At 45.2% G+C, this 21995-nt stretch overlaps 2 protein-coding genes across 4 annotated transcripts; one reads left to right on the forward strand and one right to left on the reverse strand.

The window, feature by feature from the left end:
* Positions 1 to 242: 242 nt before the first annotated feature.
* LOC115369581 (leucine-rich repeat-containing protein 15) lies at positions 243 to 4903 on the forward strand. 3 transcript variants are annotated; one of them, XM_030066201.1, is made up of 3 exons: positions 243 to 302; positions 2126 to 2362; positions 2888 to 4903. In XM_030066201.1, exons 2-3 carry the CDS (start codon positions 2147 to 2149, stop codon positions 4772 to 4774), a joined length of 2103 nt encoding a protein of 700 aa, XP_029922061.1. In that variant the 5' UTR covers positions 243 to 302; positions 2126 to 2146; the 3' UTR covers positions 4775 to 4903. The 3 variants fall into 3 exon arrangements, with proteins under 3 accessions (XP_029922061.1, XP_029922060.1, XP_029922059.1); XM_030066200.1 differs by lacking the exon at positions 243 to 302 and adding an exon at positions 1725 to 1774; XM_030066199.1 differs by lacking the exon at positions 243 to 302 and having other exon boundaries at positions 1800 to 2362.
* A 300-nt stretch (positions 4904 to 5203) lies between these two features.
* Positions 5204 to 21542, reverse strand: LOC115370454 (zinc finger protein 850-like). Its single transcript, XM_030067482.1, has 14 exons — positions 21178 to 21542; positions 20583 to 20690; positions 20266 to 20314; positions 19191 to 19618; positions 17376 to 18220; positions 16017 to 16284; positions 14085 to 14321; positions 13024 to 13122; positions 11837 to 12071; positions 11675 to 11745; positions 11374 to 11472; positions 10632 to 10917; positions 8625 to 9370; positions 5204 to 7401 (listed from the first exon to the last, which is right to left on the reverse strand). Exons 1-14 carry the CDS (start codon positions 21409 to 21411, stop codon positions 7135 to 7137), a joined length of 3972 nt encoding a protein of 1323 aa, XP_029923342.1. The 5' UTR covers positions 21412 to 21542; the 3' UTR covers positions 5204 to 7134.
* Between the last annotated feature and the right edge of the window lie 453 nt (positions 21543 to 21995).

A 21995-nucleotide genomic window follows, 5' to 3' on the forward strand; every position in this document is an offset into this window, starting at 1 on the left:
TTATTTATTTATTTATTTATTTGTTTATTTATCGTACTCTGCATGCAGGTCTCACTTGTAACTGAGACCTCGATCTCAACGTGACTTCCTGGCTAAATAAAGTATATAAAGTTTCCCTTGTTCTCAGAAAGTAGTTTTCTCTAACCACTGTTACCACGTCTCTCACTCACTCACTCCCACACACACACACACACACTCACACTCTCTATAGTGCATCGTATACTGTCAAGAAAAAGACAGAAACCAGTCCGCGACAAAAACGACTCGCCACAAAAACATCTTCAGGGAGATTTTTCACAAGGGTAAGTATCTGCGCTGATTACATGCTCACAAACTTTTAACCTCACTGATACTCATAATTTTAAATGGCAAACTTATTTGCTGTCCAGCTTCTCTGTAATAATTATGTGGTTTGACTTGTTTGTTAGGCAATGAGTGTTTAAAATATTAAAATATTACAACCACCAGTTCTTTCAGTGAACTTCAGAAATAATGTTTGATTAAGTTTACCTCATTCACAAAGGAAGGATGTAGGTGAGAGTGAGACTGTAGATGGGTTTTTAAGGGACCGCTAAAAGGAGCGGCAGGTTATAGCTTCTCTCAGCTGCTTCCAAATCAGAATCAGAGTTGTCAAAACAATATGCAGAAACACTCCACACACACCTGGTCGGCTTTTCAACATTTCAGCACATTCATGCAAAGATGTGAGTTTAACTGTCTACAATTATGTTGCTTCTCAGTTAAATGAATATGAATTTGTTCATGTGTGAATCGTCACATGCACACAATCCATCCAACACTCAACACTCTTATACACTTAGTCTAGAACCTCTATATTTTGTAGGACACTGAACATTTAACAGAATCGAATGAACAAAATGTAATGTTTTTGATTTTTAAATGGATATACAAAGTTTGGGTTTGGAGCTCGTTTGTGGTTGTCCTGTTTTTCACCTGAATTTCACCCCACTTCTTAAATCAATACAAGATGACACACACACAGATGGATGAGCATACCTCGATCACTCATTTGCCTTTTCCACCAACAAAGAGCTGGATGCATTTTGGCTCGCGCACTAAATTTGCAACTGTTCTCCACCAATATAGATTGTTTCCCGAAAGGAGAAATTAATTCTCAGCTTTAACTAGAAAATAGTAGATCTCAAGTAGGAAGCAAGTGGGCGGGTGTTATTCTACCAGGAAAGATGGAGACTACCCAGAAAACTTTGTGGTTTGGTTAAAAATGTTTTTGCCAACACTAAACAGACACTCCCTCACACTCGCATACATGCAGTGCCAGCTCTACTTATGTTGGCGCTCTAGACAAAATTACTTCCTTGCGCCCTTCCATGCGTGGGGTAGAATTCCCCATAGCCACCCACTGATTCTATCTAAAAGAGACAAACTAAAGGAGTCTGACCCTAAGAAACTAAAAATGGGAGTCACTACAGAGAGGGGAGAAAAGAAAACTCTGCATAAATGCAAAACTCAACATCCATCACTCATCAAACTCAGATTCATTCAAAACAACAACAACAACAACAAAAAAAATCACAGAAAGGCATAACTCTCTGGAGACACACAGCCCAACTGAGCAGGTAAAACTCACTCCCTTATGTCCTCCCAGCCCGGCTGATCAGCAGCAGCTGGAGAGAACGACACAGGTGCACCCAATAGCTCCTGATTAGCAGGAAAACCCGGTGGCACACTCTTTGAATCCAACGTGACCATAACAATTTCCCAAAGTGAATCCTACCAGGCTCAGATGGTGTAGGTGTGTGCCAGTTCCTCATTTGCACCTTGATTCCAAGAATCTTGAACCAAACTAGTTTGACAAACAGAAGTTTTTTGGTGGAAAAGGCATATAACATGATAAGTTGCAGCTTCTAAGACAACAACACTATGAAAAATAAACTACCTCATTTCAGTGGACTCAGTGCTGCCTCTCACACACATCTTGGTTTAAATCTATGGAATCAATAACCAAATTCCACTGGAAAAATTAAGTAGAATTAAGCTTTCCACTTTACAAAAACACAAAACTAAGGAGGATTACTTCCTTGCTGATCAAATGGAAGCTGTAATGAAATGGTTCAATTGTCCCGTTTTCTATTTCTATGCTCAGTGCACTTGGCCGGAGTCAAACATGCTGGGGGCCTTAACCGTGGCCTCACTGATCCTGTGGGCGTCGGCGTCTGACCTCTGCCCTCCACCCTGCATGTGTCTCAACAATCTGACGGTCATCATGTGTACGGATAAACACTTGGACTGGATCCCTGACCTCCCAGAGGACACAGAGGAGCTGTACATCTCATACAACAAGATACAGGAAATGCGCAGGAGTGGGCTGGAACATCTGCAGGTACAAAACATACACTAGCCTGGGAATAATGCTTTGTTGTGTGTGTTGCTTGTGAGAAAGTTGCAGCATGGTGGCCTGGATCTTACTGTTAACCAGTAAGATCCAGGTTCTGGTGGAATGTCCTTGAGCAAGGCACCAATAAAGCAACATTTCAAAGGTGTTGTGCAGGTGACTTTACATGTAAGATTTTAGCAGGCAGTTATACGTTGTGATAGCCACGAAGAGCACCACCTGCAGAATCTCAAACTCCATCAACAGAAAATCCCAGGAAAGTGAGATCACAGTCACGCCCAAACTGTTGGACTGACAGGTGATCTGATGATGCCAACAAAAACAAATATGTAGAACAAAAAACAAACAAGAATCTTGTACATTACCACTTTCAATCAAATTATGCCCCAACTGTTGGATAAACTAGATGTAATTTAATGCAATAATGTAAATTTTTGCCATGTTTGGTTTGATTTTTGTTATACAAAATGTACATTTCACAAATCTGATCTCCTCTTGTTGGATTCTCTGCAGGTGCTGGACTTGACTAGGAATCAGCTGCATTTCTCTCTTTCCCTCAACCCAGTTTGGCCCAGAATGATGCAGCTGTCCAAGCTCTTCCTACGTGGAAACGGACTGCGGTCGCTTACACCCAGTCAGTTCCAGAATTGCCCTGCCCTCGTCCTGCTGGACCTGAGTGAGAACCACATTGAACATCTACCAATTGGATTCCTCCATGGACTGGACCATCTACAGACGCTGATTCTGACCTTCAACCAGATTCAAACATTACAGGTCTCTGGACTGGGGGGAGCCCCTGCTCTCACTGACATCCACCTCAGCCATAACAACATATCAGAAATAGAGGAGGGTGCGTTTGAGAACGTCACCGCGTTGGAGAAGCTGATTCTGTCCAGGAACCGGCTCAAGCGTGTAGGTAAGGGCACTTTCAGAGGAGCAGCAACTCTTCAATCCCTTGACCTCAGCGGTAACTTGTTGGTTTCCATCCCAGTCGAGGCGCTGAAGGATGTAAACAAGCTCAACAGTCTTGACCTGCAGAAGAACAGCCTCATCAGCCTTCCGAATGATTCCTTTGCCTTCTTGGCCCTGTTGACTCATCTAGACTTGAGCGACAACAAGCTGACCGTGGTTTCCGAGGGATCGCTGAGAGGGCTGATGAACCTGACTCAGCTGGACCTCAGCTCCAATCTCATACATTCACTTCCCTCTGAGGTCTTCAGTGGCCTGATCAGCCTTCAATTCCTCGATCTGTATGACAACAGATTGACTTCACTTCCTGTGGACGTATTCAGCAACCTGACCAACCTGAGGGACCTGCAGCTAGACAGCAACAGCATATCTGACATGCCATTTGGGATATTTGATTCACTGAGCAGACTCCACGAGCTGCAGCTGTCCAGCAACCGCATCTCGGCGTTGCATCCCAAACTGTTTGCCAAGCTCAGGTCACTGCGGAGGTTGTACCTCGAAAGCAACACCCTGACCCAACTTCCCAAAGGCCTTTTCCACAAGACGAGGAACCTCAGGGAGATGCACTTTGATGAAAATAACATTGGGTCAATGCATCACTTGGTCTTCCACAATCTGGAGAAACTGCATTCTCTGAGGCTCTCCGTCAACAATCTGTCCTCTCTTCACTCGGACCAGTTCAGCGGCCTCATTGGTTTAAAAGAGTTACAACTGGATAAGAACCACATAAGCGTGCTTCCTGTGGGGCTGTTCACCCATCTGAAGAATCTTACACTGCTGGATTTGAAAGGCAATCGTCTCTCAGAGCTGCTTCCCAATGACCTTGTAGGCTTGAATAACCTTAGAGAGCTCCAGCTGAGCTTTAACCGGCTCCGTAGCCTCCCTGCCAACACCTTCCACTTCCCCTCTCAGCTCCGCAGGCTTCAGCTGCAGAACAACCACTTAGTCCATCTCCACCCTCAGCTCTTCTCCTCGCTAACCAAGCTATCTGAACTCGACTTAAATGGCAACAAACTCGAGCATCTACACCCAGACACTTTTCAAGGCCAACAAAGGCTCCAGAAACTGAGCCTGAGGTTCAACCGGCTCAGAGTGGTGAAAAACGGGACCCTGGAGCCTTTAGGAAACCTGAGTGCCATCTACCTGTCAGGGAATTTGTGGGATTGTCGCTGTGAAGATATTCTCTACATCAGCAGCTGGGTTGGCATGCACAGGGACAAGTTAGGAGATGAGCCCACCTGCTTTGTCTCCTCCTCCTCCTCCTCCTCCTCACCTGTCACTGAGGCCCCACCCCTCTCCCGCCCCGCTCTGTCTCCTCTCTTGTTGCAGGACAACTGTGTTATAAGTGCCGCCCGTGGTCCCTCGCCAGCACTTCCTCTGGAAATGGTGAATCTGCTCATCACCATTTTAACAGCTGCTGGCTTTTCATGACGTCCTCTGTTGTGGCTTCGTTGTTTTTTGCTCCTTCTTCCCTGCTTTTCTCACTGCCTCTTGTAGTTTTACACTTCATGCCTTGCTGTATTGACACGCTCCAATAAAATGAATTATCATTAGAAGCATGCAAAATTGTGTTTTACTGGAATCCGAATAAATTCTTTAATTTTCTACTCATGAATTTGATGGGAAATTCTATGCTTCATTAGAGAAACTCCTGATAAGGAACTGAGTCTAAATTTTTGATTCTCAAATAAGCTGTAACGAATATTCTGAATTTTGATCAAAGCATTTTAAGAAAATTTTGGACTTGACAATTTTTGAATTGTAGGTCACTGAGTGTGTGTGTGTGTGTGTGTGTGTGTGTGTGTGTGTCTGTGCATGTATGACAGAGAATAGGCAAGAGTGAGAAAGTGAGATTTCGTATCTCCGGCAAGAAAAAGGTTTTTATTCCTGTAGTTATATTAACCATCTGGCTCACAATCACAAAATTGAATTGTAACAAGTTATACAACTCCACAAGAGAAGTTACAGAAATAACATTCGTACAAAATTACTGTTTCAATAGCAATTATGCTTTCTATCAGCACCACAGCTCCTCTAATGCACACAAGGCAACGTGTTTATCAATGGGTTTCCAAAAACTCACAGTTGGACTTCAAACATCTATAGTGGTCATGTGAAAAAACAAGGAAGCAGAATTCAAGTTGTTTAAGCCACATGACTAAAGGTTGTCGTTTTTTCCGCCACCGAAACAGGCTCGTTTTCATCATTGGAAACTCCCCGCTGTGACAGCGGGCGGTGAGGGTGTCTTAGCTTTAACAGCTGATGATCAGGGTAGGAAGTTAGGGAGAGACTCACTATCACGCTGGAAACTTTCAACCATGAATGATGAGTTTCTCTAAACCGGCCGTTTTGGTTAGTGACCAGCCAACACTCACAGGCCCTCCTCTGTTGTAGAAAATCACATTTGACTGTTGAAAGACAGAAAATGGCTGGTAAACCTTTGAATGCATTCCACACTCCACAGTGGTCAATGGAAAATGTAGTGTCCCTGCTCCATGTACAGCCGACATCTCCTTCAGAGGAATAAGTGCACACTGCTGCGGTGATTATGCCAAGATACAAAGAGACACACTGCACATGAACTCTGTCTGTTTACACTTTCCAGAGAGTTGTCATCCCTTAGAAAATACTGTTTAAAGGGCAAATTCAGGTTTTTAAGAAGCCTGCATGACTAATCGCTGACTGGAATCTCTCCACTGTTTCTCATAACTGAGATATTAGAGCATGATGTTGTTGGCTTTTCTTAGTAATTAGTGAGCAATGCTAGTGCAAATCACAACCTTCCTCTATGATGAGGAAAAAAAGACTTTGGAAACTTTTTTTTTTAACCGCTTGTTTTGCTAATAACTGCAAACACACTCAATTCCCAGTAATTCACAAATGCACTTAGATTGACTAAAAGGCTCTCAGTGCATGTAGCGTCCTGCCATGGTACCTTAAGGAATGGATATTTTCAATTACTCCTACAGATAATGCTGCTACATTTCTTAACTTTGCCCGTATTTTATATTCAGGATGATGTGTTCATTGGGGGAATAGAGTCAGAATTAGGAGAGAGCTGCACCTCCAAACCTCCAGGCATGGCTCCACGGTTCATCCCTACAGCCCCATAACACTGCTGTGTGTCCAGCTCTTACCTAGACTGTCCAGCTCCAGTCTAAGTCACGTGTCTGTCTCTCCTCTTCCTGTCTTCAACCTTTACAGTTAAGAAAAAAAATCCTTTGATCACTCACTCTCTCTCTTTTGTCTCGTTTCCAAGGGCTTCACTCTTACTTGACCATTTCACGGTCACAGCCGGGGAGTATCACTGGGACATTAGTGTCATAACCTGTGCACTCCTCACTATTAGCTGCTTTCAGTATTGGTGATTGAGGAATTCAAGCTTATTCAACTGATGCACTCACTGCAAGCCACTTTGGATAACAGTGCCAGCTAAATGCCAAAATGTTTAAGTACAAAAAAGGTACTCACATAGGGCTCTGGAGCCTTTAACCATGAGAACTTACACAGTAACTGTCTCCAGCTCTTACAAATAATAATAAAAAAAAAACAAAACCTGAAGCTGGAGAATCCACACAGCAGCCACACCCTCCTGTTTCCATGGGTACAGTGACACCGGCACTTCACAAACGTGGTAAACACAATTTTACAAGCATCAGCGGTGCCACCTTCATGTTGAATTTGTCAATTCATTTTCCTAAGTCACCAAACTCGCTCATCCATCCGTTAAAACAGTGAATTACTGCAGCGGCCTTGCGGTGGCCTCACAGCAGCCTTGCAGCAGCTGCAACTCAGACGTAGAAACACTTGTGGTCCTTCAGGTTCCTCAAGTAGGAGAAGCTCTTTCCACACTTGTCGCACATGAACTGTTTCTCCCCCGTGTGAATCTGCTGGTGCGCCTTCAGGCTGTTGCCCTGGTTGAAGCTGCGCCCGCACTGGTCGCAGCTGAACGGCTTCTCCCCCGTGTGGATGCGCTGGTGTCTGTTCAGGTTTCCTGTGTTGCTGAAACATTTCCCGCATGTGTCGCAACTGAACGGCTTCTCTCCTGTGTGAACCACCTTTGGAAAGAGAAAAGGGTAAAGGAAAAGTCTTAAGAAATGAAGTAATTTTCAGAAAAACCTGTTTGAGAAAAAGTCACGAGGTTCACTGCATGCGATGGTCACGCCAGGTCTTTCTTTTGTTGAAGCCAATTTACAAACCAAACTGACGGGTACTGATGCATAACGTGACACAACACATCAGAAAATCAAGTGGATTTGATTTCTTCTTCTATGACAGACAACTCAGCTGACACCATGAATTTGTCCTTAGGCAGTAAATCCAACCTATCGAACACCCCAAATGTGTCAAATGAATAGTAGCAAGAACAAGAACTTTTGTCTTCTGTTTGACCCCGGCACAAATCCTACATCTTTTGACCATCAGTTCCTAAATTGGACGTAGCTCTTCATGACATTGGGTTTGACTGGAGACAAAAACTTCTTTCAAAGACAGCCAATGAATAAAATTTAACAAATGCGCTAGTTGAGAAATTTAGATCCTTTTACTGTAATGCTGCCTTTAAAACCAGGAAAGGACAGCACTAACCCTAACCCTAACCATTGTTTTGGTATGTGATGTTTGGGGCCCATGTTACTGTTTCAGTGAATGTACTGGCTGATGTACACTGGGTGCACTGCAGACTATGGCTGGTGCATAATTAGCTCTGATGATATATTTGTCTGACACTGATGAAGACTTAGAGCTGGTGCGTGTTGCTCCGTCTATTCGCTGGAAGAATATAAACACGTGTTTTCACTTTAAGATGAAATGCCCTGCTGTTTTTTTTTTTTCTATGGTTCTCTTGTCTCTCTTGTACAGGGTGACCCAAAAAAATGGGAACTTTTTAACAATCCAATAAAACCAAGAGTGATGGAAGAAAAATATTTTATTCATAGTAATTGAAACCTGAAAACATGCCATTTAAGAAACAATGATGGAATTTTCATTTTTTAAAAATGGTGCTGCCACTTGCTCATGTCTGCCAATACGCACTTCAAAAATTCCAGTTTTTTTGGGTCACCCTGTATTATGAAGGCTAGAATTGTTTGTTTTCTAGCCATCAAGTGAACTAACAAATTACTCAGGGCCTCTTTAATGTTTTGTTAGTCATTAGGGAACACGGCTGGGACCGTGAGCTTTTCTCCTGATTTGATAATGTCACGATACTTGAGTGCAAATTCAAAACATATTGCAATTCTCAAGTATTACAGTTCGATATTAAAATTGATTGCAGACCGACCTGATGTGATTTAAGGCTGCTGTGCTGTGTGAACATGCGGCCGCAGATGTCACAGGAGAACGGCCTCTCCCCGCTGTGCGACTTCAGGTGAATCTTCAGGTAGCTGGACGACTTGAAGCTCTTCCCACACAGGCCGCAGCTGTGAGGCCTCTCCACCGTGTGGTGCAGCTGGTGCGAGCGCAGGTCGGTGATGGAGCTGAGCCGCCGGCCGCAGAGCACGCACGTGCACGGGATGGTCGCCGCGTGCGTCTGGATGTGCGAGCGCAGCGACTCCACGCAGGCCACCGTGGTCCCGCACGCCACGCAGGAGCGCGAGTTCTCCCCCGAGTGGGAGGTCTTCTGGTGCATCTTCAAGGCACTCTTCTGAATGAAACACTTGCCGCAGGTCTCGCAGCTGAAGGGCCGCTCGCCGGTGTGGATCCTCTGGTGGCCCTTCAGAGTGTCGGCCTGGTTGAAGCTTTTCCCGCACGTCTCGCAGCTGAAGGGCTTCTCACCTGTGTGTATGCGCAGGTGGCGCTGCAGGTTACCTTGGATGGTGAAGCTCTTGCCGCAGTACTGGCAGTTGTAGGCGCGCTCTCCGGTGTGGACCATCTGGTGCATCTTCAGGCCGTGGGCTCGGTAGAAGCTCTTGCCGCACTGGTCGCAGCGGAAGGGCCTGACCTCGGCGTGGAGACGCTGGTGGTTCCTCAGCAGCTGCTTCAGGGTGAAGCCCTTCCCACAAACGTCACAGGTGTGGGGCCTCTCGCCTGCATATTGGAGTATATATATGTATCTGACTGTATATGAATTTCTACAAGAGCTCTATAACAAACAACTTATTAAGAAAGCAACCTCCATCCTGTCTGACTGCTCTCATCCTTTACACCAACAGTTTCAGTTTTTACCATCAGCTTCACTACTTAGACTCCCACTTGCAAAAACGAACAGATATAAGCACTCCTTTGTACCCTCCACGGTTTCTCTTTTAAATGCCAGGAGGAAAAGGTAGATGGGTGGAATAGTCTCCCAAATTTGAAATGATGATCTCTTCAAGTGACCATTTATTTATTCTTTTTTATTTATTTATTTTTTGATAATGATCTCTCAAATTCAAGTGACCATTTATTTATTCTTTTTTTTTTTTTAAATGATGATCTCTCAAATTCAAGTGACCATTTATTTTATTTTATTTTATTTATTTATTTATTTATTTGTATTTTTTTTTTTTTCCTATGTCATGTGTGTTTGCATTTTTTGTTGTGTGTGCTCCCTTTGTTGCGGAACTAACTGCCCCATTGGGGACAAATAAAGATATATATTGATATTGATATTGATTGATATTGAATATGTGATGAATTATGGTGTACTCAAATTATCTAGGAAAAGCAATTCATGCGCATATTAAAAAATGCACATCACATATGCATGGCTGTGCCAACAAGACTGTTGCTGCTTTTTACACAGCACATCACCAGGTGGGATTTAGAGAGAAATCTGCTGAACTTCTTTAAGACAAAACAGGAAAAGAGAAAACAGAGCTGAAACTTTCAGAAGATGGAAGAAGCTAAAGGCAGATGAGAAAAATATTCACTTCCAACATGTTGAACTTCTTCAGCAAAGAGAAGACAGAGCTCTGACACTACCACTGACTTCATCAGTCCTCACTTGTTAATAGACTTTAAACTGGGGAATTACAAAGATATGACACATAGCACCTCAAAGATAAGCTCTCCACCTATTAAATAACAAGAAAACATTCCTGAAGGAAACACTTTTTGCTCTTGGATCCACAATAGCACTATTTAACACAATGCGTGATGAGGCCTGCATTACAAATATTTCTTTAATGCATAATAAAAAGTGTGCCCTGTTGTCATGTTGATTCTGTTAATCCATTTGGTTTTGTCTAATTATCACCTTGAACCTTCTCCCTCTCTCTGGTGATTTGCTTCTCAATGCCCTCAGCTGTTTCCATCTTTAAAAAGCCGCAGCCAGACTGAGTAAATGTCGGCACAGACAGACTCCCACCTGTATGCAGCAGCATGTGCTCGTTGAGGCTGCGCTGGAAGGAGAAGCCTCGGCCGCACTGGGAGCAGTGGAAGGGTTTCTCTGCACCGTGGACGGCCTGGTGGGCTTTGAGCTGGATCAGCTTGGTGAAGGTTTTCCTGCAGTGTTTACAGCTCAGCGGCTGCTGGCTCGGACTCTGGCCCTCCTTCTTGGCTCGGCCTCGACGGGACTTGGGCTTCACAGCGCGTTTGGGTTTGGGTTTGGTGGTGTATCCCGGGTCGCCGTCGTCTGGATCCTCTGGCTCCAGCTGAATAAAAATGATTCATTTCTCATTTCTTTGCAAGGAAACAAGAAGCTGGGCTCTATCCCAGCATACACTGATGCAGATGGACAGTCCCTCAAACTCACATTCATCCCTATGGGAAATTTATGAAATGTCAACATTAAGCATGTTTGAAACAATTTATTGCAACAGGAATTTTAATCCTGCAGTTTGGTTTGTTTGGTCAGTTCAAAAAATGGCCGTTTTTCATCCAACTGCAGTGTGGATTATTGGGAATGAGAATATAATCTGAGGGAACTAACCCCAAAACACAAGAGTTTATGGACATCATGAGACAAATGATCAAAAACATCTGATAGCTGGCAGTTCCTCACGATAGGAAATCAATCACTGATTAAAAACAAATCCGGACTGAATCTAATGTCAAAGTCATGAAGTCTAGACAAGCAAATAAATACAGAAAAGATGAGTCAAGTCCACCTGGTAGTCTGGGTCGTTGTCGTCGTCCTGTTGCGACTCATCGGGATCGGCCAGCGCCTCCAGCCCCTCCTCCTTTATTATGACGGTGCGGATACTGTCCTGGGAGAGGGACAGAGGAGGAGGCAGAGGCGGTGGATAAGGAAAGTTTAAGGGGTTAGAATACACAAAATACACTTAACACTATTTCGTCATGTGGAATTTAATGTGGTGACGTTCAGAAATGCACACGCTCCCTTTAACTCGCACGACTGGGAGAGAGAGGGATTATCACAAAACCATCAGAAAACAGATAAGACCTCACCTCATACGCTCTCCCTTTCCACAAGTGGATTATGGGCGATCTCTTCACTCCACCGTCACTGCCTGACACGACTGTAAAAATACACGTAATACACGTTGTAAAAAATAACATGCACCAAAAACATGTGAAGTCCAGGTGCCGGTGCCGGGAAGAGCTCCTCACCTCTGCGGCTCTTCCTCCCGGGACGCTGGCTGCTCTGGACGGGCCCCTCCTCTGTTTGTGCGTAGCTGCCCCCATTGGACGGGGCACTCCTGGCCTCCGTCTGGGTTTGGCCTCCCTCTGGGGGCTCCAGCGTTTCCTCCTGGCCTCCGCCGCCCTCCAGCACCAGCCGCAGCTCTGCCTGAGCCGCCTCCAGCCTCCGCCGCAGGTCCTCGTTCTCCGCCACGCCCTGGGTCACCTACACAACCACCACCAATGTTGAGCAGAAAATTAAAAGAGGTGGGAATTTTATGATCCTGAAGACACATTTGTTTTGCACTGTTGTTACTTCCTGCTGCATCATCTATTAAGCTGTAAAGTTGTTAGATTTAATACAAGAATGAGCTGATACAGTTAGGGTGAGGGATTTCAGGTATCTGAGACTTCATTTAACACTGTCAAGACCTTTTTCATACAACTTCCAATGAAATGCAAGACTTATTATGGGACATGTATTTATTTCAATAAGTGTTGCAGGTATGCACTCAGTGTACACTTCATCAGATCCACCTGTACAGTCTAATCTAATCTAATCCAGTCCAGCTGTTGTGCCATAGTTTCCTCTCCTGCTGCCTATAATGCTCAGCTTGTCTTGTTGTCACGGTAACAGAGGTGTTCATTCACTTCTGTGTTTGGCACTGAGCTCATAGTTAGTGCTGCTGTTGGACTGGACTGCATTTTACTGACATGTTTCCAATATTCTGTCCTCCCTCACTGTATATAAACAGTGAGGACAAAAAATTAGAAACACCTGTCAGTATAATGCAGTCCAGTAGCAGACCTCTGCAAACTACAACCTCAGTAATAAACACAGAATTAAAGTGACACATTCTGCACAATGTCAACACAAACTGAACATTATAAACTTTGTTAAAAGGCAGAATTTAAGGCAGAGCTGCTGAGCTGAGCTGCATCAGACTGGAGTAAAGTGACACTAAGTGGATGTAGTAATAGTTTGCATAGAAACATGTTAGAGAGAAATAAGCTTGGTTATTCTAACCATCTAGATTTAACCATTACTTTATTCAACAGAAACTGCGACAGGTAAGAAAAGGGTTTTTGATGAGATACTTTCACTCACAATAAGAAAATGCTGCAACAGAAACGGGTCTTGTTGTAAAGTGTTATTACCGGACGGTGAAGTGACTGACCTCCAGCCTGAGCAGAGAGGAACACTCATGGAAGAGCTGGCACATCTTCTCAGCAGCGTCTCTGGCCAGAGCCGTCATGAAGACACTGAACTGGATCACCTGGGGGCAGAGCACACCTCACATGATCACAACAGGGAACACAACTCAAAACAGGCATACCAATGATAATAATGATAAGGACTCAGAAAGACTGAAAGTGGTGGGAAAATAATTCAGCAAATTGGAATTAATTTTTTTTTTTTTTTTTTTTTTTTAGTTATTGTACAGTTTACATGTTTCATACCAAAACAATAAGCATGCAGTGGGCTGTTACAAGAGAGCAACGCAGCAAACTTTACAGATATACATACTGAGAATATATTAGTGCTGAGTGATGAGGACAAAATTTCATGTCTCAATGTTTATGCCAAATATACTGATATTGATACAGTAAAGATTTGACTGTGGGTTCACACTTATTTGTAATTTTACGTGCAGCGACAGTGAAACTTTAAGCATTCTTCAAAAACAGCGTCATAACACCAACTGGACGTAGAAAATGCAGAACTCTAGTTAAATTTTTAGACCAGAACAGACCAATCCACTGTCTGAGACCAACTCTAACTCTACATTTGATATCGTCCACGTGGTTTCGCTCTGAGGTATGAATATCACGCAGGTTCATGTGTTTGACAGTAAAGCCTCCAGCTGTGAGCCTCTGGCTGCTGACAGCGTCTCTGCCGCGGCGCTGAAGCTCCTAGACATACAACAGCTAGAACAGCCAAGGCCTGGGGTCCAATTCAAAATGGCGTCCACAGATGGCTTCGCCTCCATCAGTGTTGCACTACAACCAGCCGCGGCGGCAGAACACTGTCCTCAGACCAAACACACGCCACCTGCGCTGCCAACCCCGCCGCAGGGCGGACACTCAGCCGGCCGGCCTCAGCCGCCTGCAGCCGAGCAGCGAGCTATCTCTTCTATTTCTATGCTCAGCTGGCCGCCTGGCCGGCAGACCGGAGGCAGGGCTCACGGGCAGCGCCGCTGCGCAGGCCGCCCGCCGGGCCGCCCGCAGCTCACCGCACCTTGTCGTCCGGGCAGCCGGGTGTGTTGTCCGGCGCACCGGGCACCTGTGGAACCGCGGGGTCGCTGCTGCCCAGAACTTTGGCCATTTCTGTGACGGTGGCGTTGACCATCAGCTCCAGGATGGAGCCCACCTGCTCCTCCAGAGCTGACATCCTCACAATGCTGTCCGGGGCCGAGCAGAGAGAGATCCGGCTGGGCGGCCCGCCGCGGAGGGTCTGCTCGGCTCTAAAACAGCAGCATCACAACAAGAGAAACAAGGCGCTCCGCCGGAGACACGGACTCGGACACCGCTTCTGCTTCCGGTTCACTGAGGCGCTCTCTTTCAAAATAAAAGCACGGCCGGGCAGCGTGTTGGGTTGTTGCACTTTACTGACTGGAGGTGGTTCTCGTGCACGAGGGCAGAACGGTATATTGTTTATCATATGATGGGACATGACGAATTATTTACATAAAACTTCAGTTTTGGAGCCCACCCAGCTGGGTTTAACACACCACAGCAGCCTCGATCAACATGTTTCATGGTCATAGCTACTGAACACATGAATGTGCTGTGCGGCATTTTCTGTGGCACTAAAATATTGTTGAGGCTTTGTGTGGAAGCAAAGGCTGCAGCAAAACGTTTATTTATATATTTATTTAATTTTAATGCAGAGTGATGGGTCTGTTCTTATCAATAAAATATTTGAAAAATACTTGTGAAGTAAGTAACTTTTCTCCATATTAGTATGCTGTTTTTTGAAGAATGTTTACTTTTCACTGTTGTTACACTTAAAATTTCAAAGTGTGAGCCCACAGTCATAATGTTTATTGTATCGCTGTCAAGATGTTTGGCATAAATATGAAGGTCTGACACATTGTCCGTCTGGTGCAGCCCTAGTCCACATGGTGATGAAACATCCTCATTCGCAGCTCCATGCTCCCCTTTGGGCTGCAAGTCCAGAACTCAGTGTTTCTGACGTCGCCCTTCACTTCCATGGCAGCTTTGGTCTGATTTACAGAATAATTCCTCAAAACATTTAGACAAAGATTTCATACTAATACAGACTGATGGTGGAGGTCAGTTCATCACACAGGTGCATGGAGATGATAGATCAAACAATGACATGTTAGACCATTATTAACACTATTTTATTTTTTAGGACTTCTGCATATAAATGTATTGTAATGATTTTAAAGTAGTAAGCTGCTTAGACCTAAACAAGCCCTGCATCATGGCCCGTTTCCCCTGGACACAACTGAGTTACTATGGTAACACTAAAGGCGGCAGTGTGAGTGTGTGAAACGACCACCTCAGACACACACCTGACAGCGTCAACATTAAGTGCCAAGTCAGTCAGCAGAACCATTTTCGACTTTCAGAGCAGCATCATCCTCAGATGCCGCCGTACAAACCCTGAGCTAACAGCTCTCCAGGAGGAAAGCCTCCAGCGGCCCGAGGTGCAAATCTGTTTTGCACCCTGCGCTCCACAACTGTCCAAAATGTTTCAAAGACGTACCTGCTGTCGGTAATGTGACTTGAGTCTGGTGACCATGACACCACTCTTATGTGTTTGGCAGTGTGTACGGGGGCATTTGGTGTCAAAACTGTTCATGTGTGGATCAGAGCAAACGAGCCAAGTCCTGCTCATAGTAAAGAATAAACTTTATTAACTTTAATTTATGAAAACATATGACATTGGATTTTCAAGAATGTAAGCACAAATTTAAGAAAAACTGAGATTGACAGTGATGGACTCTTCCCCTTACTTCAGCATTATTTAACAGCTTAGTATCCACATTCTTTAATGCTGAATCAGAAGTCACAATCTGTGCTGTTGCATTGGCTTTTGTCTGGATTTATTGCTGTGTTTTTGTTTAAAGCAGCCTCAACTGTTCTTATGATCTCTCTCGCTCTTAATTCCTGAATTTTATCTCAGTAACTTGCACAGTTATGTGTCACTGACGACACATTTGTGCTCTTTGAGATTTGTTGGGTAGGCAAAGGTCTTGGTGCACCTCTGACACTCGTACGGTCTCTCTCCCAGATGGACCTGCATGTGTGTCTTCAGGTTGCCGGCCTGGCTGAACTGCTTGCCGCAGACCTCGCAGCTGAAGGGCCTCTCGCCCGTGTGGACGCGCAGGTGTCTGCTCAGGTTCCCGCTGATGCTGAAAGTCATCCCGCAGGTCTGGCACGCAAAGGGCTTCTCTCCAGTGTGGGTCCTGGGAAGCAGCAAAGATGAAAATACTCAGCCACATATTTAAGTATATCTAATTTATCTGATGAAGCATGGCGGTGAAACACATTGTTCACTGCAAATCACTGTGTTGCTATGCCACAAACTAGCACTGCAACTACTGATTATTTTCATTGTTAAAGGAATCCCCCAATGTTTTGGTCAAAAATTCCCCTTTTCTGACTTCCCCAGACTGAGACCAGATGTTGGACACCATTTCCACCTCTGGACGTCCAGTGGTTCAGTTCCTATGGATAGCATTTCCTGTTAGCTTAGCATAAAGCATTTCCTGTGGCTAACACAAAATGCTAGAGGTCAGAGAAAAGAGGAGGTGCGCACATCCAAAAAACACTTTGGCCAGGTGCTGGAGTCAACATACACTGCAAAAAGTCCAAATCTTACCAAGATTATTTGTCTTATTTCAAGTCAAAAATGTCTTATTTCTAGTCAAAATATCTCATTACACTTAAAATAAGACATGATCAGCTCAGAAAGTAACTTGTTTTTAGACAATTTTCACTTGTTTCAAGTGAAAATGTACTTGAAACAAGAAACAAGTTTTGCCAATGGAACAAGCAAATTTTTACTTGTTAACTTGTGTCACAAGTAAAAATTTGCTTGTTTCATTGGCAAAATTAGTTTCTTGTTTCAAGCTAATTTTCACTTGTTTCAAGTAGATTTTCACTTGAAACAAGTGAAAATTGTCTAAAGACAAGTAATTTCTGAGCTGATCATGTCTTATTTTAAGTGTAATGAGATATTTTGACTAGAAATAAGACATTTTTACTTGAAATAAGACAAATAATCTTGGTAAGATTTGGACTTTTTGCAGTGTAATAGTCCATAGTAGATGATAAAGATCCTGCAGATCCTACAGTGTGCAGGATCTTTGTCATCTACTATAACACAAAATGCTACCCATAGGAACCAAACCACTGGACCTTCAGAGGTGAAAGTGGTGTCTTAGTGGTGTCTCAGCAGTCAGAAAAGGGGAATTTTGACCAAAACACTGGAGGTTTTCCTTAAGAAATAAGAATAATAGTATTTATAGTATGTACACTTCCACTGTTTACATACCTCTCATGGAGCTTAAGGCTGCTTGCCAGGCTGAAGCCCTTTCCACACACACTGCAGATGTGAGGCTTCTCCTGTGTGTGCACCCTCTGGTGAATGACCAGGGAGTATTTCTGGGTAAAGGCTTTCCCGCACGTGTCGCACTCAAAAGGCTTCTGTCCGCTGTGGAGGAGCCGGTGCGTCCTGAGAGCGCCCGCCGAGCTGAACTCCTTACCGCAGCTGTCGCAGCGCTGACGTTTCCCCTCTCCGTCCTGCAGGTGGCGCCTCCGATGTTTCCTCAGCGCGTAGTTGTAGATGAACGCTTTGCCGCAGACGTCGCACATGAACGGCTTGCTGACGGCGTGCACCTGCATGTGGCCCTTCAGGATGCTGGACTGGTTGAAGCTCTTGCCGCACACGTTGCACAGGTAGGGTTTGGTCCCCGTGTGGATCAGCGTGTGTCTCTTCAGGTTCACGTAATGGCCAAATTTTCGGCCGCACACCTCACACCCAAACGCCTTCAGACCGGTGTGAACCACCTCGTGGAACTTCAGAGCGCGCTTGGTGACGAAGCCCTTGCCGCACAGGCTGCAGCGAAACGGCTTGTCAGAGGAGTGCGTCCGTTTGTGTACCCGAAGGTAGCTGGCTTGGGAGAAGGTTTTGTCACAGGTGGGGCATCGAAATGGTTTCTCCCCTGTGTGCACGCTCTGGTGAAGCCGCAGGCTGCCTCTGGTGCTGAAGCCCGACCCACAGCTCTGGCACGTGAACGGCTTGGCTTCGACGTGGACGAGCTGGTGGCTCTGCAGGGATCTCTGGTTGTGGAACACTTTCCCGCAGACCTCGCAGGTGGAAGAGACGGCTCTCGAGTGCTGCAGTGATTAGCCGATAAAATCATTTACTCAATAAACAGATAATTATGGAATTATAACTTATTCTGAGGATAACTGATTAATTGTTTTAGTCATTGTACAAATCCCAAACAACTGCTGATTTCTTCTTCACCAGGAGCTCTATGCTAAGACTGTGTTCTCTCTGTTCATGTCATTATAAAAATAATACTTTGGGTTTTTTAGTTTTTGCCTAAGGAGGCAATTTCAAGGCATCACTTTGGACTTCCGAGAGACTTTGTCATTATTTTTGACATTTTATAGACTAAGTGATTAGACTAAAAAATAATAACGCGTTATCAACAATGACAATGAGTTATTTTCAGCTGTATGTCACATTGGCCTCGTCCCACCAGCGCCACTGTTTGTCGGTCTATGTTCAACCTAAAACAGTGCAATCAGTCTGACAACACAGCCTACAGGGAGAGGAAGCCGACCCATGGCCACTGACTGCTGGGAGGCAGAGGAGAGCAGTGCAGTGTAGTGTTTTGTCCATCGGGGGCTGCACTGAGCACTTGCTGAACAGAGTGGAACACGTGGCGTTCAGTGGGTCTAAATGCTTTAAAATGATCACAACATTTGATTCCAAATATTGATCAGTAACTGGACTGTCACTGTCTTTGTTCCACAGCCAAACATTTATAATGAAGAGCTGAGGTGAAACTCACAGCTGCAGAATGGCCACTGGTTACAGAAAAAAAGCTTCTTTCCCTTAATGATCTCATTCATCAAAGCACACAGAAGCATGCGTCTTCTTAAGCACAGCTTCTGGTTTTATGGACAGGTCCCACCAACCACAGCCCATTCTCCTCTGTGTAGCTCAGAATGTAGCGCTCCACGTTGCCCCCTAGAGGTGAAGAACCTGTAAGTGGAATGTCGCCCGTTTCTGATCGCCTGTGGCTACCTGGATTAATGAAAAAATAACTAATTTATTAACTGACAATAATCTTACCTTTCTGGGAGTGATGTGCTTGTCCAGGGGTGCTTCAGGTGAGGAGGCTGTCCTGCACTGACGGCAGGTGAGTGGCTCGTCCCCCATGTCCATGCTGCGGTGAGGGAAACTCCTGCCGCACTGTTTGCACAGGAAATTTCTGCGTCTCTGAGTTTGTTTGTTGTGGGAGTCTTTCCCTTCTTCAGTCCCATCATCCTCAGCAGCAGCTGGCAGTGCAGCACCATCTGCTGGCCCGCTTGGTCTCCGCCACCTGCCCCTGCTGCTCGCTTTGCTCTCTGGCAGGTTTTGGCTGCTGGAGTTGAGATCTGCTGGCGTGTCTGCCGTGTTTCCCTCCTCTACCTCCTGAACGTCTTCTGTGCCCACCAACAAGGTCTCCTCCCCTGCTGCCCACTCCTGAACTGGACTCCTCTCAGCTACACCCTCCTTGTCTGTCGGACCAAAAAAAGAGACAAGATTTTTTTTTTTTTTTTTTTTTTTTACAAATTTCTTAGTTAATTAGGCACATCAATTAATGCCAAATTTTACTGGAGATAAAAATGAACTGCCAAAATCTCCTCCCAGCCTGACAGGATCTTAACATGGAGGTAAGAATACATAAAAACTCCTTGATTCTCTGCGATTACAGCTTGAAATATAGACAACTTGTTTGTCCTATGACAAGGTTAATGCCCCAAAACCTCCTGTAGCTCGTGCTTTGCTCATTTTAAAGCTCCAGGCTGCAAGTGCAGTGTGAGGCCCTCAGCTGAAACACTGTCACCCAACAACTGTGTGTGTTCACTTTTCTGAGCACTCAGATTGTGTATGTGGTGTGACAACAAGCTTGTAGGTCTGAAAACATGATCAGTGTTTGCTAACACAGTAAAACAGAGCCAATACTTTGTTTTGACTGGAATGGAAGCTTGTTTTCCATCCAAACCACAGCCTTGGAGAACCTGCTGACATGACTAAGGCTGGTGTTTTAATTGGATTTGCTGTTAGCTGATGAACCTGACTGATGTTTAATGTTTCCTGAAATGTGCTGCCACTACAGACGTCCTGGCTCAAGAGTCACAGGTCAGAGTGTCACTGTCCGAACCTGCAGAGCCACTTGATGCTGCCTCTGCTGGAAAACACAGGACGTCGGCCTAAAACAGGACAAACACAGATAACGGTCACAAATAAATTACATACAGAAATAACAACGTGGTAATCACCAGGTACATTGTAATTACAACTGTAACAGTACAGTTATAAGAGAAACATGTGGGCTTGCTGACGTTCTAAACCCGTAAGCGTTATTGTTTAATGAGCATCGGGTGTGGAAGGAAGTGTTGTCTACCTGGCCACCAGGTGCTAATGTGTGCATGTCACTGCTCTTTCATTTGGGGGGAAAAGGAGATAAAGTTCAACAACCTGGACGCACATGCACCTGTCAGGACACACCTCAGGGACTGAGAGCACGTGGAAGGCCCAGTCCCACCTGAGCCTCAACACACCTGGCAGAGTCCATGTCCTGCTCGTCTAGCAAAATCATCAGAATAATAAATGAAAATTACTTTTTTAAAAATGAAAGGAAGAAGCTGGAAAAGTGTCAGCTGTGTCTTTTGTCTTTTTTTTTTTTTGTCTAACACTCTGTTGCATGTGCTGCACTTTTCCCTGAATCCTCAACATTGTGTTTGCTCTGCCTGTTCATGAATGTGCGGCGTTTGATTTGGTTCACTTGTTAAAGTTACAGCAGGTACAACAATAACACGGCCAGCTGGTGGAGATGTGCTGACTGGACTCACTGGCTGCCTGGACTCCCTGGTTGGAGGGACTCACTGGCTGCCTGGACTTACTGGCTGGCTGGTCTCACTGGCTGCCTGGAGTCACTGGCTGAAGGGACTTACTGGCTGGCTGGACTTATTAGCTGGCTGGACTCACTGGCTGACTGGACTCACTGGCTGGCTGGACTCCCTGGCTGACTGGACTCACTGGCTGGCTGGACTCCCTGGCTGACTGGACTCACTGGCTGCCTGTCGGCACCGCTGCCTGCGTCCTCCGGCGGGCCGCAGCAGGCCGCAAACAGGCTGCACAGTTTGCGGACTGTTTCCCTCAGCAGCGGCTGCACCGCCGAGCCAAGACGCCTCTCCGTCCCAGACGTCTCTCCGTGCGGCTCCGCGGACAGTCTGCGGATCTCCTCGGCGAACAACGCCAGGATGGCCGCCGCCTGGGACCGGAAGGCCTCGCTGCGGAGCGGCATGCTGCTCCGGCCAGACTCACTGAGAAAAACACACCAACTTCACTAAGTTTGACCGACATGAACCGTGAGAGGAAGTGGAGGTAGGCTCTCTCGACTCACAGCGTCTTGGAGCCTGTTCCTCTCCGCCTTTTCAGAATAAAAGCCACCGTGTCACAACGTGGACATGCTCACGCCATAGAAACAGAACTGGGCAGTCGCGCTGAGAGATATGTTGCTATCACGTGGTTATCTCGACATGACCATGCGCGATATTAATATCTCAAAAAGGCAACGATATAGACGGTATCAAACTTTAGAGTTGACTTTAGAAGATGATCCGTCTCTTCTGATCAATAAAACACTGATGTTATCGTGCTCAATACTTAATTTTCTGTTTCTGTTACAACACTTAAAATTTCAAATAAATGTGAACACACAGTTATACAGTATTGTTTATTGTACTGATATAGAGATATCTGGCTTAAACATCAAGGTATGGCGTGGCTCTGTTGGGAAGCAGAAATCAAATTAATTGAACTTGTTCCATTTCTGCAGGTTATACAGTGTATGGTTGCAAGTAAATGTCAGACAAAATTAAGAGTATA

Source organism: Myripristis murdjan, chromosome 13, assembly GCF_902150065.1.
Source record: "Myripristis murdjan chromosome 13, fMyrMur1.1, whole genome shotgun sequence".
NCBI classification, from domain to species: domain Eukaryota; kingdom Metazoa; phylum Chordata; class Actinopteri; order Holocentriformes; family Holocentridae; genus Myripristis; species Myripristis murdjan.

Bases quoted from the DNA above. Each gene is read 5' to 3' on its own strand.
- LOC115369581 (XM_030066199.1), top strand. From the start codon at position 2,072: ATGGAAGCTGTAATGAAATGGTTCAATTGTCCCGTTTTCTATTTCTAT. The intron at 2,363-2,887 runs GTACAAAACATA...GATTCTCTGCAG, and splicing joins GTGGGCTGGAACATCTGCAG to GTGCTGGACTTGACTAGGAA.
- LOC115370454 (XM_030067482.1), bottom strand. From the start codon at position 21,411: ATGCCGCTCCGCAGCGAGGCCTTCCGGTCCCAGGCGGCGGCCATCCTG. The intron at 11,473-11,674 runs GTGAGGTCTTAT...TCCCTCTCCCAG, and splicing joins GGAAAGGGAGAGCGTATGAG to GACAGTATCCGCACCGTCAT. The intron at 7,402-8,624 runs GTCGGTCTGCAA...CTCTTTCCAAAG, and splicing joins GCAGCCTTAAATCACATCAG to GTGGTTCACACAGGAGAGAA.